General features: G+C 37.5%; 1 protein-coding gene across 1 annotated transcript in view; it reads right to left on the reverse strand.

The window, feature by feature from the left end:
* Positions 1 to 2053: 2053 nt before the first annotated feature.
* The window catches only part of SEL1L (SEL1L adaptor subunit of SYVN1 ubiquitin ligase), a 34436-nt gene continuing 14550 nt past the window's right edge, over positions 2054 to 21939 (reverse strand). The window contains exons 7-21 of the mRNA XM_021542882.4: positions 21336 to 21389; positions 21195 to 21254; positions 20493 to 20574; positions 20025 to 20179; positions 19278 to 19334; positions 18238 to 18306; positions 15724 to 15801; positions 14522 to 14584; positions 13648 to 13735; positions 13256 to 13404; positions 12514 to 12679; positions 10983 to 11057; positions 9229 to 9401; positions 7176 to 7304; positions 2054 to 5984 (exon numbers count right to left, since the gene is read on the reverse strand). Coding sequence (XP_021398557.3) covers positions 5781 to 5984; positions 7176 to 7304; positions 9229 to 9401; positions 10983 to 11057; positions 12514 to 12679; positions 13256 to 13404; positions 13648 to 13735; positions 14522 to 14584; positions 15724 to 15801; positions 18238 to 18306; positions 19278 to 19334; positions 20025 to 20179; positions 20493 to 20574; positions 21195 to 21254; positions 21336 to 21389 — 1602 coding nt within the window. The 3' untranslated portion in view covers positions 2054 to 5780. The remainder of the gene's footprint in view (positions 5985 to 7175; positions 7305 to 9228; positions 9402 to 10982; positions 11058 to 12513; positions 12680 to 13255; positions 13405 to 13647; positions 13736 to 14521; positions 14585 to 15723; positions 15802 to 18237; positions 18307 to 19277; positions 19335 to 20024; positions 20180 to 20492; positions 20575 to 21194; positions 21255 to 21335; positions 21390 to 21939) is intronic.

Below are 21939 nucleotides of genomic sequence, written 5' to 3' on the forward strand. Positions count from 1 at the left end.
ACCAAGTCTTACCAGAAGCTACAGTGTTTTTTAATTTTGAACTTTTGCTCCACAAATATGAGAGGAATAAAGAGTACTGAATTATTTAATTTTGTTAAGTTTCCGAGCTCCTGCAACCAAGGACTTCTTATATCTCTGTGTATGTATATACACACATTCTCTCAAGATATGACAGTGACTCAAAGTCTGGAAGCCACTCCATTCCCAGTCTTTGAGACCTCAAGTATTTAACAAGTCCAAGTTGCCATTTTTGTCTAACACCCCCTTGTTGCTACAAACACACATCCCAGATACAATATTTCCCCTCCCCCCCAGCTAAAGCAGTTAATTAGAAGCAATAAAAAAGTTGGTATGAATCCCGTACAGAAATGGAGCCACGTAATAGATGGGAATTGGAACAACTAATTTTATACAGAACAATCTATGTTTAGGAGGAAGAATGAAGAAAAAACAAGCATATGAAAAATAAGGAAATACAGAAAATGACTGACAGGATTGAAGAACTATAATTTCAGTATTCTGCAACACAAAAACCTGATATTCTTCAAAGTTATTTTTAAAATCTGGAATTGTAACCCATGTTATATGGAAAGCTCAAAAAGTTGGACACCAAAGAAATAAAAATGTGAGCAAGCCATCTCTGTGGAAGCTAAATGACATCCATCTCTCTTACTACCTGAAGAGCAACAACAATGGTACTCCATCTCCGCTTTTCTTTCTGAAAATAAAATTTAGTACTATATGTTTCATTTTTCATTATCTGACTAGATGGTACACTGTCCTCCCTCATCCTTGGCTTTAGAAGGAGCTGATTGCAGTAGCCTGAAGATTTTTGACAGTAAATAGGCTAGAGTGACTTTTTTTCCTCAGTTATTCTTTATAGAAAAAAGGAATCAAAGTCATGATTTGAAAATCCATTAAGATCATGATAGTTTAAAGAGGAGGAAGAACATTTTATCATACCAAATAACACATTCTAATCAAACAGGTCTTGCAGGTTTAGAAATTATACTTTCTAATAATATTTTAATTAGTTTCAGTCTCAAGACTAAAATATAAAGAATACAGCAATATAAAAACCAAAACCAAACTAAACATACTAATTTTCAATGAACATTATCCTGGAGCTTTTTAAAACAAACAAGCTACAGAAATCCCCAACACTCTCCCACACCACATCATATGGTACCACCTGGTACTCAGTTCCCTCCACAGAACACAGCTCCACACAGACACACAGGCTACAAATACAATAAAGTATCTACTTCATCCCACCTCAACTGAGTATGTCAGCAATCACATCTCAAACAATGGACTTCTTTGGAAGGTGAGGGATAGCCTCACTAAGCTTGAGCTTTGTTAGTCGAACTCAGTCTGGTTTTAACACCTGCAGTTCTGCTTTTACCTGCAACAAGTGCTATCGGCAGGAGCAGACAACACGGAAAGCCTCCAAATACTTCAGAAAACTATGTGATTTGGGCTGATGCTCAGGATCACTTACCTATTGATACCTTTCCTAGGCATTACTGCTCCCCCACTGTCCTTACTTTCCTTCTCCCCAATGAACAAGCACACTGCAAAGCGCATCAACTCACTGAATTTAGTAAGGGAGGACTTGGTCTCAACAGCTGGAGCCTGAAGGGATGAATGGGTCAAAAACAGCCTGCAAAGCAAACAAATCTGTCAGCTTGGGGTAGTCCCTCCCCTAGTATCTGTTCCAACTGACTGAATTATCCCTGTATCATTGAAAATGCAGTAGTAATTCTGAAGTTACTGGTCACTACTCTTGAATCACACAGCAGTTCTGAGCCTACCAGCCATGGTACAAATGCTATATATGCTGTCACACACATACATGCACACAGAGGGCAAGTTTATAGCATAACTGAAGACAAAATGCATAATGATCCATTCCTCCTTTCTTTGCCCTTCCTAAGGAATGGAAGTGAAAGCATGAGAATCCTTATAGGAAGGGGTGCATTGAATAGTGGCATATTACCAGTGCATATGACTATCAAATCACATCTTCTGTCATCATAACCACTGTGAACACTGAGGGTAACCACACAGGTGGTATCTTTATTTCACAAGATTAAAGATACAGTACAAAATGAATCTGTACATCTTTCTATTAACATAATTTGTTTACACAATTATATTACATTTGACCAGCCTTTATACTGATTTTAAATACAAAATAAATTTACAAAACTCCTACAAGACCCTTTAAAGAACTGTAGCTGATAAAAACAAAGGGTTCCCCCCAATATTCCCTATTTGCCATATGCATTTGCAGTAGTTCAAATCAAACTAAATCTTTTCAGTTTAATATTCTCTGAAACAAAAAAATAGAATTTCAGTTCATTGTTGCCTATCTAAAAGGAAAGCAACTTCCAAAGGTGAGTGTAATCCCCTTTTATAGGCCAAAACTAGCATATAATAGGTGGAAATTAGATAATGCATAGTCTTAAAAAGTCCTTTCACAAGCCATATCTTAATGTTCTCCCCCCAAATTAAAACTTTTTTTTAAAATAAGAGTAGCTGACTTATGGAAGATAACTAAAAAGTGAGTAAAACTATCTTGCAAGAGTCTTACAGGGATGTTTGCATCAAAGGCCTTACCTTCTATTACACCGTCCCATCATGGACAATATAAAGGAAGAAAATTATTTCAACAGATAGCACTGGGACAAGTTTCACCAGTGATGAACTAAAATCCTGTTTTCTCAACAGTTCAGTGTTTCTTTTAACTAGCAGGAACAGCTAATGTCTTTGATTAATAATTTGAGGTGCAGAATAATGCGTTTCTTCATATTTTCCCACAGTTCTCCTACATATAAAAATCCCACCAATAACACTTACTGCTCTGTAGTTCCATTTTCTGTGCAGGGAAAGAAGAGCATGTCTATGAAGGTCAAATAGGCAGGCTCTGGCCTATGTTACTACTCACAAAGAATACAACTTTTCTATTCAAACCATGCTGAACACACCCAGAAAGGTTTCTCTTACATCAAGTTTCCCTTCTTAAATACTCCTGCATATAAACTATAAGATAACCTGTGTGCAACCAAAAGGGAAAAGTACTTCACTGCAGTAAACTGAGCAACTCAGCTTCTTTAGGAAAAAGATGCTTGATTAACTGAGTGCACAAGGAACATATTGCTAGTAAGAGTTAAATATACTTTCCTCAAAAAGCAAGTTTCAGAACAGAGTAGTAAGGGATTGTCACAAAAACTTAAGTCATGGTGTAGATAACTGATTTAGGAAACTTATTTATATCTTTAATCCCTGAGTTAACTTGCCATTATTTATGGTAAGTACCTTTTTCTTCTACCACCACATTCAAATGAATGTCATCTGAAGAGTTGGTGGTAGTAATTTGGTGGAAGGGAAAAAAGCAGGAGAAAGACTTCCTTATTGCTCCTTCAAAAAACAGTTTTTAAAATGAAATAACTTGCTGATCTTCAATTATTTTCTTCTGTTGATTTCTTGGATGTTAAAAATGCATCAGATTCACTGAAAGTCATCTGTAAGACTGTCACATAGCAGCAGTGATAAGAGATTCTCATGCAAGCAAAACAGAGCTTTTAGAATTTAGTTCTAATAGATCAACAACCAAAACATTTTAATAATGCAGTAACAAAATTTCCGAATTGCCTAAGAGATCAACACCAATGAATGAATGAATGGTATTTAACTGAAAAACGATTTCCATACATCTTTAATTTAATTCACGCCAAGCTAAAAAGTTAAGTGACAGTGGCAAAATATTTCAGAGGGAGTGTTCAGAAGTCACAGATATCTTAGAAATGCAGCTGGGGAATGCTGTACATATAAGACACTACAATTAAGTTCAATACTGTTTCATCTGCTAATGATGATTGAGACTGAACATGGCATTCCTCTACTACATGCTGCAACCCTCCACACTAAAATTAAAGATTTGTCTTCATATGACCAGCATAAGCATTGTGAAGTACTGAGAAGTTCTACCTATAATACTAGTACCTTTAATACTAGTCATCCGTGACACTTCCATTTACAAAATAATGGATTGCTTATCTTCTACCCAAACTAGAGATCCATTGTGCAATGATCTCTTTGCACATGTACCAAATATGAAACCATACCAAAATCTCAATTCTAAATAAAGTGTATTGATATGTTGTTGTTGCCAATACACCCGAAAAACATTTGCAAGAAAAGAAGCCCTTAACCCTTTAAACACAACAGCTTCTGTCAGAAAGCAGCTAAAGCCTCCTCATTTGTATTCATTCAGCTTTATGATAGCATATTCAGAGGGTTTAATGCTAGTACAGAAACCAGTATTTCACTACCACTGGAAAATAAGGACAGACAATTATGCATTTTGTGCTCCTAAACTATTCTGCCACTTCCCATCCCCAGCCCCAGAAATTATCGTTCAATGAAAATCATGGCTAAGTGAAGATTCCTCTTGCAGTTTTAAATCATCAGTCCACAGTCTTTACACTCATTAAAAGGCCTTTACACTGACCTGGTGGCATCAAGGAGCCACTAGCCTTCTTTCTTTTTGGATTTTCTTTTACAAGGGGTCCTTGAGATGGCACAGCCAGAGACATTACTGTGACTTTCCTTTATGCCAGGTAGAAGGGAGGCTGGCGACAGCCAGAGCACCCCTGTAGCTTTGGAGTAGCATCACTGGCATAAGCCCATGCCCTTTTGTAGACAGCATGCATTTTTGTGGCTCTTTTTTGTAGATGCATTAAGCAGACACATGCATGAGATACACACATTTCTTTCTTGCAGTGCAAATCACTAACAGGATTGTTGAAAATTAACCACAGAACTTCCAACTCCAAAAGCAAGTCTTACTCACTGAGACGTCTGGCTCTCTCCTTTCTTCAGTGTGCGCAGTAATACTGGTGCTTTCTGCTATCTAGACTCAGCCTCTTGGTAAAGACAAATTTATATTTAGCAACTCTACCCATAGGTTTTCATGCCATGAAGGACTGCAAAGTACACAGTCTCCTGAAAAGTTTTAGAAGTATGTGAGGTCTGGGTGCTGTGTGGACAGTTTTCGACTGACAAGCTTTACAGACTCTATTTGTCCCATTCCACCTCACGGGCAACATACTGACTGCTGAGAACTGCCTAAGGGGAATGCAGGAAAATACCCAAAACAAAGCACAAATGGAGAGTAGCATGTTTGTTGGCTTAGTTTTACAGGGTTTATCAATAATCTATGTTAAACCATCCAAGACAGCCTATATCAAAGTATAAGAAATACTAAAAAAAAAATGAAATACGGACTATAGAAATACTTGGGATGCAGGTCAGAATTTAAGTTCCTAACAGCCCTAATATTTTCAGAATTTTTTTACAGGTTAGCTTCTTGGACTTAAATTTGCCATAAATTTATTATTATTACTTTTATAAAGGATAACTGCTATCAAGAAGGCAAAAACCTTCCACTGTTAGCCTTCTGTCTCTCTGGGAGATGAAAAGGACTCTGAACAAAGAGGAACTAGATACAGCAGGCAACATTTTTGTAGTAGCACTCTTGTGTTTCCATGAAAAAAGCCATAGTGTTATTCCATTGGCACTGAAATAACATTCAAATCAGTTTCAAAATAATTTTCTTATCCCTGAAAAAAGGCATCATTCTAAGCAGCTTTCAAACATTTTTTTTAACTTCTTTGTGCCTCTTTTGGGGGAGGGACTGTTGATCCAAAGTCCTAATTCACAATGAAAATTGTTCCTTTTGGAAAAATCCAGTTCTTTCATTGAGGCTCTTGTTGCTATTGTGGTGGTTGATGCTCTGGGGGCGGTTCTTGTTGAGGCACAGCTGGCCGCAGTCCTGCTGGTCTGGGAATTGCTTGGTGCTGCCTTTGTCTGTAAGCTATAATTGTTCCCAGGAGCAAGGCAATGATAGTCATAAGGTAAAGGTCCCACTCAGGCCCCAGCAGCTGGTCCATATCAATGTGTGAGAATACCTCTCTCATCTAAGAAAGAAAAAGTCCACATCATGTCAAAGAACACAAATGGGAAATTTGACTTGTAACACTTTTCATATATAAGTATCAGTTTTTAAACTTAGTGGCTCTTTTCCTCTCTGAAAAAATAGTATCACATCAGTGACATTCCTAGTTTCCAGCGACTAAAATACCATTAAAACCAAGAGGTGTGCTATATAGAATGAGATACTCTATTTTCTATTTTACAGATGAAAGTTCCACTATGGAGTTTTATGGCTTTCCCACGAATGACAGAGCATTAAGCCTCAGGACACTTGCGTGGTACAATGCTGAGATTTTTGTAGGTAATGGACAGGGAATTTTGATTGATGTGCCTTTTTGCAAGACCCCTTTTGCGTAAGGATTAGCCAACATGCACTCCTCTGCTTCACTAGTGTATCTGATGATACGACACAGTCACTGCTTATTTAAATCTGCAGCAGCAGACGTAAAACTAGGAAAAGCTGTGTTCTGCATACCAGCTTCTGTGAGTGCTACGTGCGTATTTGCCCAATTGACTTTTGACTGTCCTCAGCCTCAAGACTACTATGATTTGTCAAACTTTGCTGAATTGCCTGAAACTGCATCTGCTCTAAGTGATAATAACTTCCATACCATTTTAGTTTACTAACTAATCCACAAAGGCAGTAACATGTCAGAACACTGAGAAATATTGGAAAGACTCCACTTAGACTCCAGAAAACTTTTTTCTTTCAGGACCATCACCCAGTAGAAACATTATAAAATACATACACTAATACAGACACATTTTTTCCCCAACAGAGCTCAAACAACAATAACGGGGTTGTTACAGCTGAATATAAAATAGCATGAGAATTAGGGATATAGTTTTTTTCCCCTGAGCAATTATGTCAGTTTAATCTGCTTCATTTTGATAGCAGATGGTCATAGATAAGATCAGTTTTGAGAAATTCTCTTCAAGGGAAGAACAGCACAGAAGAGCACTGCCTGTGCACATTTCAGATTCACAGAGTTGCACAAATAGGAAATAGGCATAAAAGCTTCAATGACTTTCTTAGTATGCAACAGTAGAAAACAAATCTATCCTAAGTTGGCAGAAGGTTCAAGCAATACTTCAACTTAAGTAAAATTACAAATTGAGCTTATTTAAAAAGTGGGAACACATTTGCTGTTTTCTTTTAATTCTGCATTACTTACATTAATTTCTCGTATGTACTGCAAGGAATAAATCACTCCAAGCTTGCAAAGTGCTAGGAAGACTGGAACCTGAGCATCTGGGCTTGCTTCAGCTGCCATGTCATAGAATCGTTTGGCAAGATGAATATCCTGAAGGTAAGAAAATTCAAAGCACAGTTTTGAAGAACTTGAAAAACTAACCATAGGTTTTTCTTCTGAGATATGTTCACCTTTGAATATACAAGTAAATGGAAGCTTCAGTTTGAGGATGACGCTATTTTAACTGAAGCCAGAATTCAAGTTCACATTTCCAACACCACAAGAAACATAAGACTAAGAAAACCCAAGTTTTTGAGGACTATGCAGCAGCATTTCTTCTCAGTTACACTACAGTAAGTCTGCTGCACAGTGCAGCTTCTAACCATTTCTGCACATATACACTAATTATATTTTATTACTTGTCCAAAATGCACATAATCTGGCATTAGTGAGAGCAGACTGGCAAAAGTTCAAGCACAGAGAGCAATTTAAGGAATTCTGATTCATGCAAAACTCAGCCTTTTTTAGAATATCCTGGCCCAGCCCCTAGCCTCATCTAAATCAGTCCTAAATATCCATCTTCTCATCATACAGAACACAGAAAGCAAGGACATTACATATTCAGAATTACTAAGACTGGTTTTATACATGCAGTTTCCTTGCTTAGACATTCTCAGTGCTCCTTTCCTCTATGTATATTTACTATCTCTATTTCCCTTGCAATTTAACATTTCATTCCATGGTGGATCTGAAGGAGAGAAAGTATTATTTCTCTGCATGAAGCGAGGCTACATATGGTCTTCATGAGCCTCTATGCACTCATTTTGGCTCTCTGTGTAGCCATCTCTGCTTCAGGCTGGAGAACACTGTGCAAATGATGGCATTAGGAATAATTTTCCCATCATGCTGAACACAATGCAATAACCTTTTCAAACTTTTTATTATTTGATCTAAATTGTGCAGTATTCAAGACAGCGGCAAAATAAAAAGGTCCATGCCTGAAAGAATTTTAAGAAAACCTCCATCTTTAGAACTATTGCTTTTAGCTGCAGACTTATTTTCAGAAGTTAACTACCTTTGAGGGCTCAGTTACAAAAGGAAAACCATCCTAAAGTAACATTTGAAAGTAAACTTCAGAGAAAATGCAGTTTGCGTACTGTATTGTCACTTTTACATCTAGGTCACTAAGTATTTTTCCAACGTTGATTGCCTGATGCTGCCAAAGTAACAATATTGACTTATGATTTGCTCTGTATTGTTCTCTTATTTTGTCAAAAAAGCAAAAATTGGTCTTTTATAACAGATCAACAGAATAATTAAAAGATGCATATGTAGACAAAAAAAGTTGAAGCTCACTGAAAATAGGGAAAATTAAGCCATTTCTTACAGTTTCATGTCAAGTTATTATTATATTCATGCATTATGCTAAGGTAGGCTGCTCAAAATTAGCATGCATTTGCCAATTATATTATTTTGACACATACAAAAATACATTGCTCTGGATTCCATAAGAATTAACTCATGGACAGAAACACATCATAGGCTTCCTAGGAGAACCACATATACTGTCTTCTTTAGGTGATGTCTGCCTAAATTGAAAAACCACATCTGATTTGGTCATGGTTATGCTTTGTTACCTTGTTTTCAAAATGTCATGATACAGGAAACAATTTAACCAGTGCTTCAGAGGACACGAATAATCCTTTACTAAAACACTATGAGCCTGGAGTTGATTTGCATTCGTTTCATGACACTTCAAAGTCTTGAAAGCATTTCTGAAGCATATGGCACTCTTTTGCCAATATTCACGGTGTTAGGCAAATGTTTCTTCTCTGTCTGTGCATCATTACTTCACTTAGTTAAGTGCAAAGTCAATATACTTGTCCCTTGCCTACTGGTGAGTGTATTGAGAGACACAGTAATTCCAAATTAAGTGGTTAATTATACACTACCCAAAGCCCAGTAATAGTTGTGGACTTAACTGAGTATCAGCAAATGTACTCTAACAAAGACTCTCAGTGTACAGCTCACTCACCTGTTTGATGCCCAATCCCTTCTCATGCATGTAGCCCAGATTAAACATTGCTTGAGCACTGTGCTGCTGTTCTGATGCCAGTCGATAGTGAATAAATGCAGTTTCGTAATCAACATCAGTACCAAACCCATAAAAATGGTAATCTCCAAGCTTAATTCTTGCAACAGTATATCCTATAAATCAAAAAACAACAAAAAAGGATAAAATAGCTAGGCAAAGAAACCCTTTTGGCTTCCTATGAAGATGCAGCAGGAGCGTTAATATTACTTTTCACAGTTTGTACAAACTGTTTATCTTTCACCACCCTCTCACATAAACAGCTTTTATTTTTTTAAATCTGGCTAAGCTAACCAAAACACAACCAATTTCTATTTCCAGGTAAGACCTTTTCCTAGTAACCCTACCAACATTTTTATTGCTATGAAGTGGTAGCAGCTGAAAACGCATAACATGTTCATGATTAGTCCCTTATTACAGAAAAACTTTTCATTTTCTATATGGCCTTTAAAGGATTCAACTTCTTTTTTAAAAGCAGTAAACTAGAAAACTACGCTGGAAACTTTAAAAATAGTGTCTCATCATTCATGTCATCATTTCAATTTCTTAACTTTCAACTAAAAGCCTTTAAAGTCTGAATTTGCATGGTACTCTTGCTCTAAATTCAAAAACCTTTGGAAGTTAGATACTTCAAGATATTTCATCATTAAGTTAAGTTTTGGTTATTTTAGGGTAGGTAAACAAGCAGAATTTAAATTTGTGCTGTTTGGACATCAAGGATGCATTCTTCATCACTGCTTACTTTGAATAGGAAATTGCATTTCTTAATAAATGATAAAAAGTAACAAATTACTCTTAAAGATTTTTGATTTATTTTCCCAAGCAGATATATTTTTAGAAAAGTCAGTGCAAACATCACTAATGTTGTTTAACACTGCTCTACAACTCCATATGGAACAACAAGAGAAATACAAAGTATATTTGTCATTTAGTCCTTTTAGTCTTCAGAACCACGGAAAGGCTCAGACATGCAAGGATATTGTAATGACACTATAGCTAACAATAGACCTAAGAATATCAACTACCCTGTCTGGGATACAACTTCTGTTAACAGGAGGAGGAAAACTTTCCTCTTTACATGTTTCATAGCAAAACAGATGAAACTGGGCATTAATAGCTCTACTAAATAATAAGGAAACCTTCCCATCTGATCATCTGGGAGGCACTCTGGCCATCTCACTCCCACCACGACAGACTGTTACTGCAGGGACTGAAGCTCATTCCTCCTTTGCAGTGGGTGGCTGCAAGGGCTGATTGGTGCTTGACTCCCTACTTGTGCCACTGTCATGCAGTCAAACAAGCTTTCTTTACTGGTTCAACCCTGGATTTCCAAGAGCAGAGTCCCAGATGTCTGAATCTCTTAAACAATTTAATAATGGCACAGTAACACAAAAAAGAGCTTGAGTTTGTATTTCTGAGGAGGAACCCCAAATAAAAAAATCCCTGGGCTTTTATACCCTCACAATCTGTTCATACTTAAGTCTGGGGTTCTTGGCTCCTGCTGTGTCTTGTCACCTGGCTTGACCACAGGTCCTTGAGCCCCTTGTTATGGAAAAGGTCGGCAGTTCATGGCCCCTTGCCTCTGGCTCCTCCCACACAGAGCTCAACCTGCAGCTCACACTGCAGTTGCAAACCTACACTAAATGTATCCCTCAACATAAAAAGAAACAGATTAGAATTGTGAGGTACACACATACCTTGAGAAGCTGCCCTATTCCAGTGAAGCAAAGCTCGAGGATAGGTTTCATTTTCTCCTACTATGCTAGCTTCTTCTAAAGAAGAAAATAATCCAGTTAAATAGAGCCATGGTATATGCACACACAACCACAAAAAAACCCCTGCTTATCTTCAGTCTGCTGAAATATACTAAAAACTTGAAGCAATCTGTGTTATAGAACAAACAAGATTTAACCCATCTGAAACTCATAAAACCCGCTTTCATTTATATGGCCTTTCCATTTATCTGACCACATAATAGGGCTAGGAACAAACTATATAATTTCACCCTGAACTATGCTTTACCAAGCGTCTGTCCCATTCCAGCTGTAGGAGATTCTGATGCATACTTGAGGAATGACAGAAAATGCAAGTCTTAAGAGCACATAATTTGGACTTTGACAAATACAAGGCTGAAGTAAAAGCTGTTATAGTTTTGGCCATCTGAAACCCAGGACTAGTCAAGTAAAACAAAGGCTTAAACTCCTTAACCAGCCAGACTGTAGTCTCTTACATGGCAGTGCTTCAGCTACTTCAGAAGTTGTCCATGACATAGTTTAAAGGTTCATGAACTACTGGATAATTCAAAGGATTTATAACTTGAACTTCTAGTGTAATTATGGTTTTAGCTGTAGTATCCCACAGCTGACACAAAGATTTTGTATAAAACCTGTCAAGTAATTGTAAAACAATCTCCAGTTGAAATGCAGATATATCTGAGTAAAGACAATCAAGAGTTTTAACTCGGGGAAAAACGCTGTTTCTTTGCAAGCATGCACTTCCTGCCAAGACTGTCATTACTGTACCTTATCTAAAGATTATTAACTCAGACACCTTTAAAAAACATTAACTAGAAATGAAGATGTTAGATTAGCCCACCAGCCACCAATAGGTGCTTTCAATACTAAGACAAAGCTGGCATTGACACCTAGATTTGCTATAGAGAAAGTTTAAAATACTGTGTTTTTCAGTTTCTAGAAAGATTTGCCATTGCACTTCCATTGTCTCCCAATGACTTCAAACTCAAATAAATCCAAGTTCAAGCCATCTAGTTCCAGTAAGACATATAGGACAAGTTTTTTTTCAAATCTAAGAGAATTAACTTAACACCTGCTTCAAGAGTAGCATCAGTAAAGTCACACAAAGAAGAAGGTGCTGAGAAAATGCATTACAAGAGAAAGAACAAAGGACACTATGACTTCTATGCATAGTACAGGTCAAAAGTAAATCTAATGCAATCCCTACTTTTACAATTGTGCTTGGGAAATCCAAGGGAAGAGAATTTTTAGGACTGTGCAATTTTCTAAAGACTCTCTGTTTATGCCATTTTAAAATCCCTAAGTCAGAAATTAAATGTATTTTAACTTTCAGCCTATGAAATCATCTTTAGAAGTGAAAATGAAAACTCATTATTTTCCAGTGTGAAGAGCAGGAAAGAGGACAAGAGCTTCATTAAAGTTCTAACATTCCACCTCCAGAAAAACCCTTTCCAGTACATATTCAGATTCTTACTCTGATCAAGTATGAAAGCAGCATTGCTTTGTGCAACTTCATAGCCTTGCTCTGCCAGAAGAAGATACTGAACCACAGCAGAATTTGAATCACCATCTTTATAGCTGTTGTAGGCAGTCATCAGTCTTTCAGACCAACGCCCCCGTTCACAGACATTCTTAAACAACTGCAGAGGAAAAATGAAGGGGGAGGATACTGGTTGTCAGGAACTTCAAAAATGTAGGTTTTGCAAGAAATAACACTTTAACATTCTGATGTCTGTTCAAAATATTTGTGTTTCACATGAAAACATGACAAGCAAGCTCCACTGCTCAAGAAAGGCTTACTTTAAGATACAAGTTGCTAAGCAGATAGATGCTTAGCAACTTGTAAGATTCTTAGTAAGTAAAGACAGTAACTTGTAAGATTCAGATGCTTACTCGGAATTATTTAGTATCTTAGTTTTGTTACACTTAAAACCAAGAATAAAAGAAGAATTTGGCACTTAGAAGTTGCTGTTGCTTGTTTTGCATTACATTATTTTAATTTTCTTCAAAGTTAACAAAGGAAAGAGAAACCTGACATAACAAAAAACCCAAAGATTTTTCTCATGAAATACAAACAAGTTTGCTAATGTATCACTTTCCCTTTTGATAGCCTTGACTCGGCAGTCAATGCTGGAAACGTCCTATACAGGCTGATGTGGTTATAGCCAATCTCTCGCAAGTCACTATTATTGATCTTGACAAGCAGGTGACCTTACCTCAACAGCAGTATGACAGGACCGCATCACTCCAGTGCCAGTAGCATGCATCTGAGCCAGATTATAAAAAGCAAGGATGTGGCCACCCTGGGAGGCTAAGTTAAAGTATTTCAAAGCTTGTTTATAGTCTTTCTTGACTCCAATGCCATCTAAAAGAAAGATTAAATACTTGCTATTAATTCCTCCTGAAAAGCAGCGTTGTATGAAACAGTACTTTTTAAAATTACTCTAGAAAAGCTTTGTGAAAAAGTCAGGAAAAAACAGAGTGAAATACAAGTTCAATGTAGTAAGCCCACTCTACATGCAGTGTATGCACACTTCTATTGCCACCTAGTGAACAGTAACTGAAAGGGCAGGTGCTTAGACCTGCAAATGGTTTTGATGCCACTTACTGTAATACATGGAACCTAGTTGAAGCTGTCCATCAACCCATCCCTGTTCTGCAGCCTTCTGGAAATACTTCAGTGCTAGCTCATAGTTCTGCAGGAAGATTTGGTCCAGTCATTAGAGCCTTGCAATACACCAAAGTTTAAGAGAGAAAATATGCATGTGCATATGTGAAAGGACAGATCTGTTTTACAGAAAAATTACAGCAAGATTTTCCAGTGAAAATATTCCCCTGTTCAAAATATGGAAGCAAAAACCGAAATAGACTACAATGATATTTCACCTGTTGTAACTCTGCAGCTATCTCAAAGCTGGCATCCACATATAGCATTGCTATGAACAGTTATGCTTAACAGAATGGAAGCTCTGTTCTGTTTCTGGAACACCTACTTATTTCCTCAACTTTGGGCTAATTCACATTTTGAGTACCTGTTTGCAGAGCTTAATATAAAACATTTGATAAGAAACCTTCCTGTGGGAAAAGCAATAAAGCAAATGAACTAATTAAAAGTTTCAGTGTTTCTTCACTCCCACAAGAGTCACAAAATGGGGACAGTTAGGATTTGTTTTATTTCACAAGAAAATTACAGACAAGCTCAAATCTCCTGTTAAAATGCACACTTCTATGCATTTCTAATAGCTTAAGCAATATTTTCAAACTTCTGAGAGCAAAATCAAGATGTTTCTTTCATAGCTGCTAATTCCACAGAGCATTTTTTTTTTTTACATTACAGATTTCCCCAAGGAATTTTCAGTCAAACAGGAATTTTCAATTAAGCTTTCCATAGTACTTCCCTCCAGGAAAAAAAAAAAAAATCTGTTGGCAACAAAAAGTCACACAATCACCTATGATTAGAAAGACGACTGTCAAAAGCTTACCACTGGAACACCTCTTCCATAGAGGTAAGCCATTCCTAATCCACTCTGTCCAACTGGATTACCCTGAAAACACAGAAGAACACTTCTGCAAAGAAAGGCAAAACTTACACCTATATCTTTCAAATCTCATATGTCTTTAATATCATGAAAACATATAGTACTCAAGAGAGATTAATTTTTTGCTCCCAGTAGTAGTTATTTAGGGAGGAAACAGCATTTGCACTAACTTTCATTCACTAACTACACAGCTGATGAACAGGGAAAAAGCTTTCAGCATTAGTTTTGAAAGCCTACTGTACACTTTTACAGTGTCATACAAAATGTAGTACCCATAAACCTAGAAAGGTGGGGCATTAATAACTTAGTTATCTTTAGTTTTTCCCACTTCAAAGTGTTTTGGGTGCTACAGAAGCTTGCAAAATAACTTCAGTAACTCTAAGAACGTGTGTTAAGGGTGGAATGGTGACTGTCCTGTAGGCTACATTACTAACCACTGACCCTACAGAAGCAGGCACTATGGCACTGCTTCAGTGCCAGGACAGGCAATGGGACACATCAGAAAGTTTCATTCAATGCAGGGTGAGCACATTGAGAGATCCTCACTTTAGCACAGAGATGTGGAACAGCATTCTGACTGTGGAAAGTAAGAGCCACGAAGGCAGTTATCTTACAACAGCTCCTTCAGAACTTAATCTACTGTGATTCACATGTTGAACACCCTTCCTGGAGGACTACTTATGCTTTAATTGTACAAACACTATCATAAGGCATAGATCAAAGACACATATAAGGGATTAACATGATCAAAAAACATCATCCCAAAAAGCAAACATTCCAGTGAGATGAGACGTATAAAACTATTATATGTTCCCGTAACAGCAGCACTGTAAATTCTTGTGGCAAGACAACTACAAATTAACAAAAACTAGCACTTCACAGAATTGCAGACTATTTAGGTGGACAGTATTTCATATTGATGAAATAAGACTCTATTAATGAGAGTTAGACTCCTTATGCTGAACAGAGCTTCATGAAGCACCATGGCCAGAGCAGTTTTTGACGTCTTAGGCAAGTAAGATTATGGGCAAATTAAAGTGGGAATAAGTGTCTGCACATGGAAGAGCATATGAAGCATTTGCAGCATTTCAGAGTTTTATCAGCTTAGTGCACATGGTGTAGTTCCACCTTACAGATAATCATACCATATCAGCAGCTTTCTTGAAATACTGAAGGGCTGTTTCATTGCTCTGAGGTACAACATCACTTCCTTCTGAATACATCTGAAAGAGAAAGCCATTACTGAAGAACAGCCAAAGCAGTCAGTTTAGCATGAAGACCATGAAACATCTTCACTTTACATATTGAGAGGGAGTTACTGTACTTAGATTATACTGACTATTGCATTACTGAATAATCATTAAAACTTGTCCAGATGCAGAAAATACACCTCTCTGCTGTAAAATTCAGAGGGTTTAACTTTCTCATGGAAAATGAACTGCCCATTAAATTAACTTTTTTTTAATGACAATACCCTTCACTATTACCAATGTACAGTGAAAAACACGCAATCGAGCACAAGTCTTGAGACCAGTGGCCATCAAACTGTATTGGCAGTCAAAATACTTTGCAAAAACATAGCAAAAATTGGTTCACTTCAACAACAATTAGCAACAAAACACTCAACCAATAGAGAAAGCAGGAACTGCAATTTCTTCTGTCAGGTGCCTTGAACAGCATATTATGCTATTCTTTTAGGCTTTAAGGACATTAACTTTGAATCCTCTACTACAATGACAGCCTGAAAAAGATGATCTAGAGCTGGTGCTTATTGTAGCCTAACCTTAGAAGGTACTCAAATGGATTAATAAGGATTTAGCTCCTCATAGGCTGAAGATAGTCTGCAACCTAGATCTCAGACAGGTGACCTAAATACCTTTCTAAGAAGTAACTCATTATCACCACTGCCAGCAGCCTGCCAATCATGTTTTAAATTAAAAATCATAGAACAGATTGGGTTAAAGATAATCTAGATCCAACTGCCATGACATGGGCAGGGACTAGACTAGGTTGCTGAGGGCCCAAACCAGCCTGGCCTTGAACACTTCCAGGGATGGGACACCCACAACTACTCTGGGCAACCTGTTCCACTGGCTCACCACCCTCTGAATAAAGAACTTTGGCCCTAACATTTAACCCAAATCTCTCCTCATTTAGTTTAAAACCATTCCCCCGTGTCCTATCACCACCTGTTGTGCAAAATGTTACTCTCCCTCTTTTTTGTAAGACACTTTTAGGTATTGGAAGGCTGCAATGAGGTCTCCCCAAAGCCTTCTCTTCTCCAGGCTGAAAAGCCCCAGCTGTCTCAGCCTGCCTAAACTGGGAAAGTGCTCCATCCTTCTGATAATCTTTATGGCCCTCTTCTGATTAACTCCAACAGGTCCATGTCTTTCCTGTGCTGTGGAGTGCACACCTGGACAATGCACTCCAGGTGGGGTCTCATGAGGGCAGAGTAGAGGGGGAGAATCACCTCCCTCAGCCTGTTGGCCACTCCTCTTTTGATGCAGGCCAGGATGCTGTTTGCCTTTTGGGCTGCAAGCGCACACTGTTGGGTCATGTCCAGCTCTTTACCCATGAGATCCCCCTAGTTCTTCTTCATAAGACTGCTCTCAATGAGATCATTTCCCAGTCTGTACTCATATTTGTACAGGTGCAGCCCTCCCATTTGCACTTATTGAGCTTCATGAGGTTCTAATGGGCCCACATCTCAGGATTGTCCAGGTCCCTTTGGGTGGCCTCCGATCCTTCTGTTGTCACTGCACTGCTCAGCTTGGTGTCATCTGCAAACTTGCTGAGGCTGCACTCGATCTCACTGTCTGTGTCACTGGTAAAGACATTAGAGAGCACCAGTCCCAGGACTGAGCCCTGAGGAATCCCCCTTGTCACAGCCTCCACCTGGACATAGAGCCATTAATCACAACTCTCCAATTCCTTATCTCCCAGGTATTCCACCCCTCCAATCCTTTTCTCTCCAATTTCAAGACAAGGATGTTATATGGGACCATGCCAAAGGCCTTACAGAAATCTAGATAGCTGCTACCAGACATTCTCTTGCTGACCATTGTTTTCACTCCATCATAGAAGGCAATCAGATGGGTCAGATAAGATTTGCCTCTAGACAAAAAAGGCCTTAAATCTGAGATTACTGAAACAAAGGCCCAACCTGCAGATAGATTCAAGTTTTAGTGCAAAGCAAGTACAGGCAATTCTGACTCAGATGCCTCAATTCTCTACACAGAATGAAATGGAAAGAATTTCCTTCCCATTTCCTTTCACAACTTAAAACTTTGCCCAGCAGAAAATACTAAGAAGCCTAGTTTTCCCTCACACATTGTGAGGAAAAGAATAGTTGCCTATTTAAAGTTTTGAACTCCACCACAGAAAAATGACATTCAAATATTTGTTTGATTAAAAAAACCCCTGTAGTTCAAGCACTGTTTAAAAAAACTCCAAAAATTCCTGAAGTAAAGGAAAACTTAGAAAAGACATAACAGACTACAACACTCAAATCTTGCAGAAAAATTCAAAACAGGAGATAAACTGCAATAATTAGATTCCAGAATTCAAGTTTTAGATTGACTGATATCAGAAAGTAGGAAATATTTTCTAATTTTCATTGCAAGGCATTTTTCTTACTTTTCAGAGTATTTATATCTTACCTTTCCTAGAAAAGCCATAGCATGGGAATTGCCAGCATTAGCTGCTTGATTGAAGTATTCAAATGCTCGCTGTAGAAAAGAAAGTAAGTGTTTTAATTACCATCACTATGATTTTAGCTACTTTTCTTGCAAATGGAGTAGAAGCAGGTAGATTTGTTTACCAAGTTACCAGGTTCTTTTGTGAATAAAAGTTACCAATCCCACCTATTTTAATATATGTGACAGGGTTCTTCACTTATTTAACTGCAATATTAAGTAGCAATCCTTCTCACAGTGTATTTCAAAAACCAGAAGGGGGAAAACCAACAAACTACAACTGCTACTATGCACTAGCTACACAGATAAATCTTTCTTATTGTACCATCAAACCTCGTTTAGAATAGGTGAGATTTGCCAATTCCTATTCTACTTTTACACAGAAATTGGTTATACTCCTTCTGACCATTCACTATCATCTCTGAACCCTCCTGAAGCAGTAATTTTAAGGTATTTTAAATATGATGACAAATTTCTGTTAAATAATTACTGTATTGGATTAAATAATCCTCAGGACTCCATATCCTTAGCACTCCATTTTTTCAATACAAACTTCAGAATGAGGTTAGCTATTTTAACGTCCATAAGAAAGGTAGCTTGGCTTACAGCTGCAGAAGTTCTATTTTCTATGCACACTTAATATCTTTAATATTTACAGTTGCAGTGTTTTGTCTACAGAAGCAAAAGATTCATGCATTCATCACTAATGCATGCTCACAGCATCATGAAGATTGTACCACATTTACAAAAGCTCAACCAGCTCCAATACTACTTGATAAGAAGTTTTTATTTATGACATTCTTATTTCTAATGTTAATCTTAAACTAATTATGTAAAAAAATCAGTTCCATCTTCTAGTCACATAGGGACTAAGTTTTATTGAATAAGGCTATTGAAATTGTTACATATCATACAGTGGTACATACTTTTGCATCACTTTCTCAGTTATACTTTCTCCCCCTCTGCCTAGTGTAATATGCATCAGAGATATAGAGAAAAGGTACCTGATGATTTTGCTCTACTCCTCTTCCTCCATGCAAGTGCAACTGTCCAAGGCCAACCTAAAAAAAAAATTTTACATTGCAAATACGTGACTTTTCCCTTGGGACATCCTTTTTCTAGCAATACAGATACAGGTGAGCTAATTACATGCACAGAGATAGACAATATCAGAGTTAAAAGATGCCACAAAGTTTGAAGGCACAGATTTGCTTCAATAACTGGAGTACAGTCCTACTTTTTCACACTAGCCTAAATGGAAATTTATCCTAGATAGAAGCAATATACTGTCCTAGATGTAAAGTAACAACTGTTCATCTGAATCCTGCCTACCTAAGTCTTAAGTGTTACATGATCAAGTTGGCTTGGGAAAATTTGCCTCTATCAGCATCCTCCCCTCCTGGATTGTGTGTAGAAGAGGTCCGGTCTGCAGCATGCAGAAGTCACACAAGAGCAGGAGCAGTGAGAAACTGAAATCCCTTGTCAAGACCAGTATTTTTATCTAGCCTTAGCCAAGATCTCATTCCTAAGATGCTAAACTTGTTTTCAAAAAACCCTGCATTTTCTGGCCAAGTTCTACCTTAAACACACTAAAATATAAGTCTCTCCACATAACAACTAGGGAGAAAATAGGAAACAGGTTGATTCCAGATGAAGAGAACACTAAAGCTCCAATGCCTTCCAATATTTCATAAAGCTGTTCCTATAATTCTTGAAAATGTCTGAATGTCATCAGGTGAACTGACTCTTACCTGTGCTTGTACATCTCCCTTCTCTGCTAAAAACTGGTAATACTGGATCAAGTCTTCTTCTAGCATCCCACTTGCCATTCCTGGATTTTCTACTTCATCTGCTAAGCGAATTCGCTGAACCACTGTGCCACCAGTCAAGGAAATGTCACTAGCAACTGGAAAACAGATGAGATAAATTTTCAGACAGGTTTTTTCAATACAGAAGTTACACCATAACTTAGTAAAACCAGATGTCTACAGAGCTTCAAGATGCTACTCAAGAGAGAATTAATTACTTTGATATCCTTTAAGACATTCCAATAGAGATAAAAATAACATAATCTAACGAAGAGACAAATGGATAACTTGTTTAATAGCAGAAATTCGCTATTTATACTGTTAGTGTTGGAAGTACTTTAGTATCTTGTAGTTGAATAATAAAGAAGTACACAGAAAGTCGATAATGTTACCCTAGTATAAAGTTTTTACCGTGATTGGCTACAAGTCGGTAGTGAGTGAGAGCAGATTCACAGCTCTGAAGAACTCCTATCCCAGCCCAGTACCGGTAACCCTAGAAAGGAAATGGCATTACTATGGGACTATCAATTACTTGGGAACAAACTGCTTGCAATATTACATACTTCTTTCACATTACTTGATCAAAATTTGACAGGACAATAGGCTGGATAAAGGCCACGAGTCCACTGTAGCTACATAAAAAATGAATGACTGACACTATTAGAGGTTAAACATGGCCAGCATAGTTCAGATATTACTCAAGAAAAAGCAAATAAATAGAATGATGCTTAATGGTAAACATGTAAAGCCTTTTATTTACATATTGCACTTTGTCTTAAATCTCACAATACCGATTAAAACAGCATTTTCTATAAAGAACTCTTCCATAGTTCTCACTTGATTACAAAAATTTTAAGTCTGAGAACTCTGATTTAAGTCAAGAGATGTAAACATGGTCCATCTAAATTCATAGTGGTACATAGCTTAAAATGAGCAGACTCATACTTGAATTAAAAATGAATAATGGGGGAGATACTACTGCCCACCCAAATGCATGCAAAATTAGATAAAGGATTCGGAAAGGGTATTCATATGAAAGGAAATCTTAACACTGAAAATGTAGGACTACAAAAATACTCTTGTACGTTTAAAGTCATTAACCATCTTACTTACCAAGATCATATGAGCTATCAGATTTCCTCCTAGAGCTCCAAAAGTGTAATACACCAGGGCCTTAAAATAAAAATCACTGGTTATTTAACATCGGACCCCAAGAGAAAACATAAGACCACACACTGAAAATTTCTAATTTACCTTAGCTTGACTAGAATTGACTCCTAGGCCAGATGCATATAGAAATCCAAGTGCCTAGAAATAAAAAAAACATACCTTTTAAAAAACTATGGATCAGTTCTCCTGGAATACATAGGCATAAAGATTCAAAGCTGCAAAGAGTACACCAAACACTACCTTCTGTTTTGGTGCTGCCTATATCTATGCTCTTCCCTGCCCCTTTCAAAGTATGAAGTTTCAAAATCATACAGTTGCTTAGGATGCTAACAATTAATTAGTGTTTCACCAGAATTCAGATGAGTAAATCAAATGCAAGGAGCAAACTACTACTTCCCAGAATATCAACTGTAGATCCAAAGGTCCTAAACAGTGAAAGTATCCCAGTTTCAAGACCCTCAAGTGAAGCTAAGCAGCATCTATCAGGTTATTCATGTACCCAGAGTGCCTCAGACACCAATGTAAACATCTGTAAACCCCAGCCTTGCATAGAAGACTCGCACTGTTTGATTCACAGATCCTATGAATTCACAGTTTTGCATCTGGTCCTCCACTGGTTACTTGCAACTGTGACTATACATATAAACAATCAGAATGCTCTGAGCTATTTATCTGAGGTTCTTTCAGA

This window comes from Lonchura striata, chromosome 5 (genome assembly GCF_050655825.1).
Source record: "Lonchura striata isolate lonStrDom1 chromosome 5, ASM5065582v1, whole genome shotgun sequence".
In the NCBI taxonomy this organism is placed as follows: domain Eukaryota; kingdom Metazoa; phylum Chordata; class Aves; order Passeriformes; family Estrildidae; genus Lonchura; species Lonchura striata.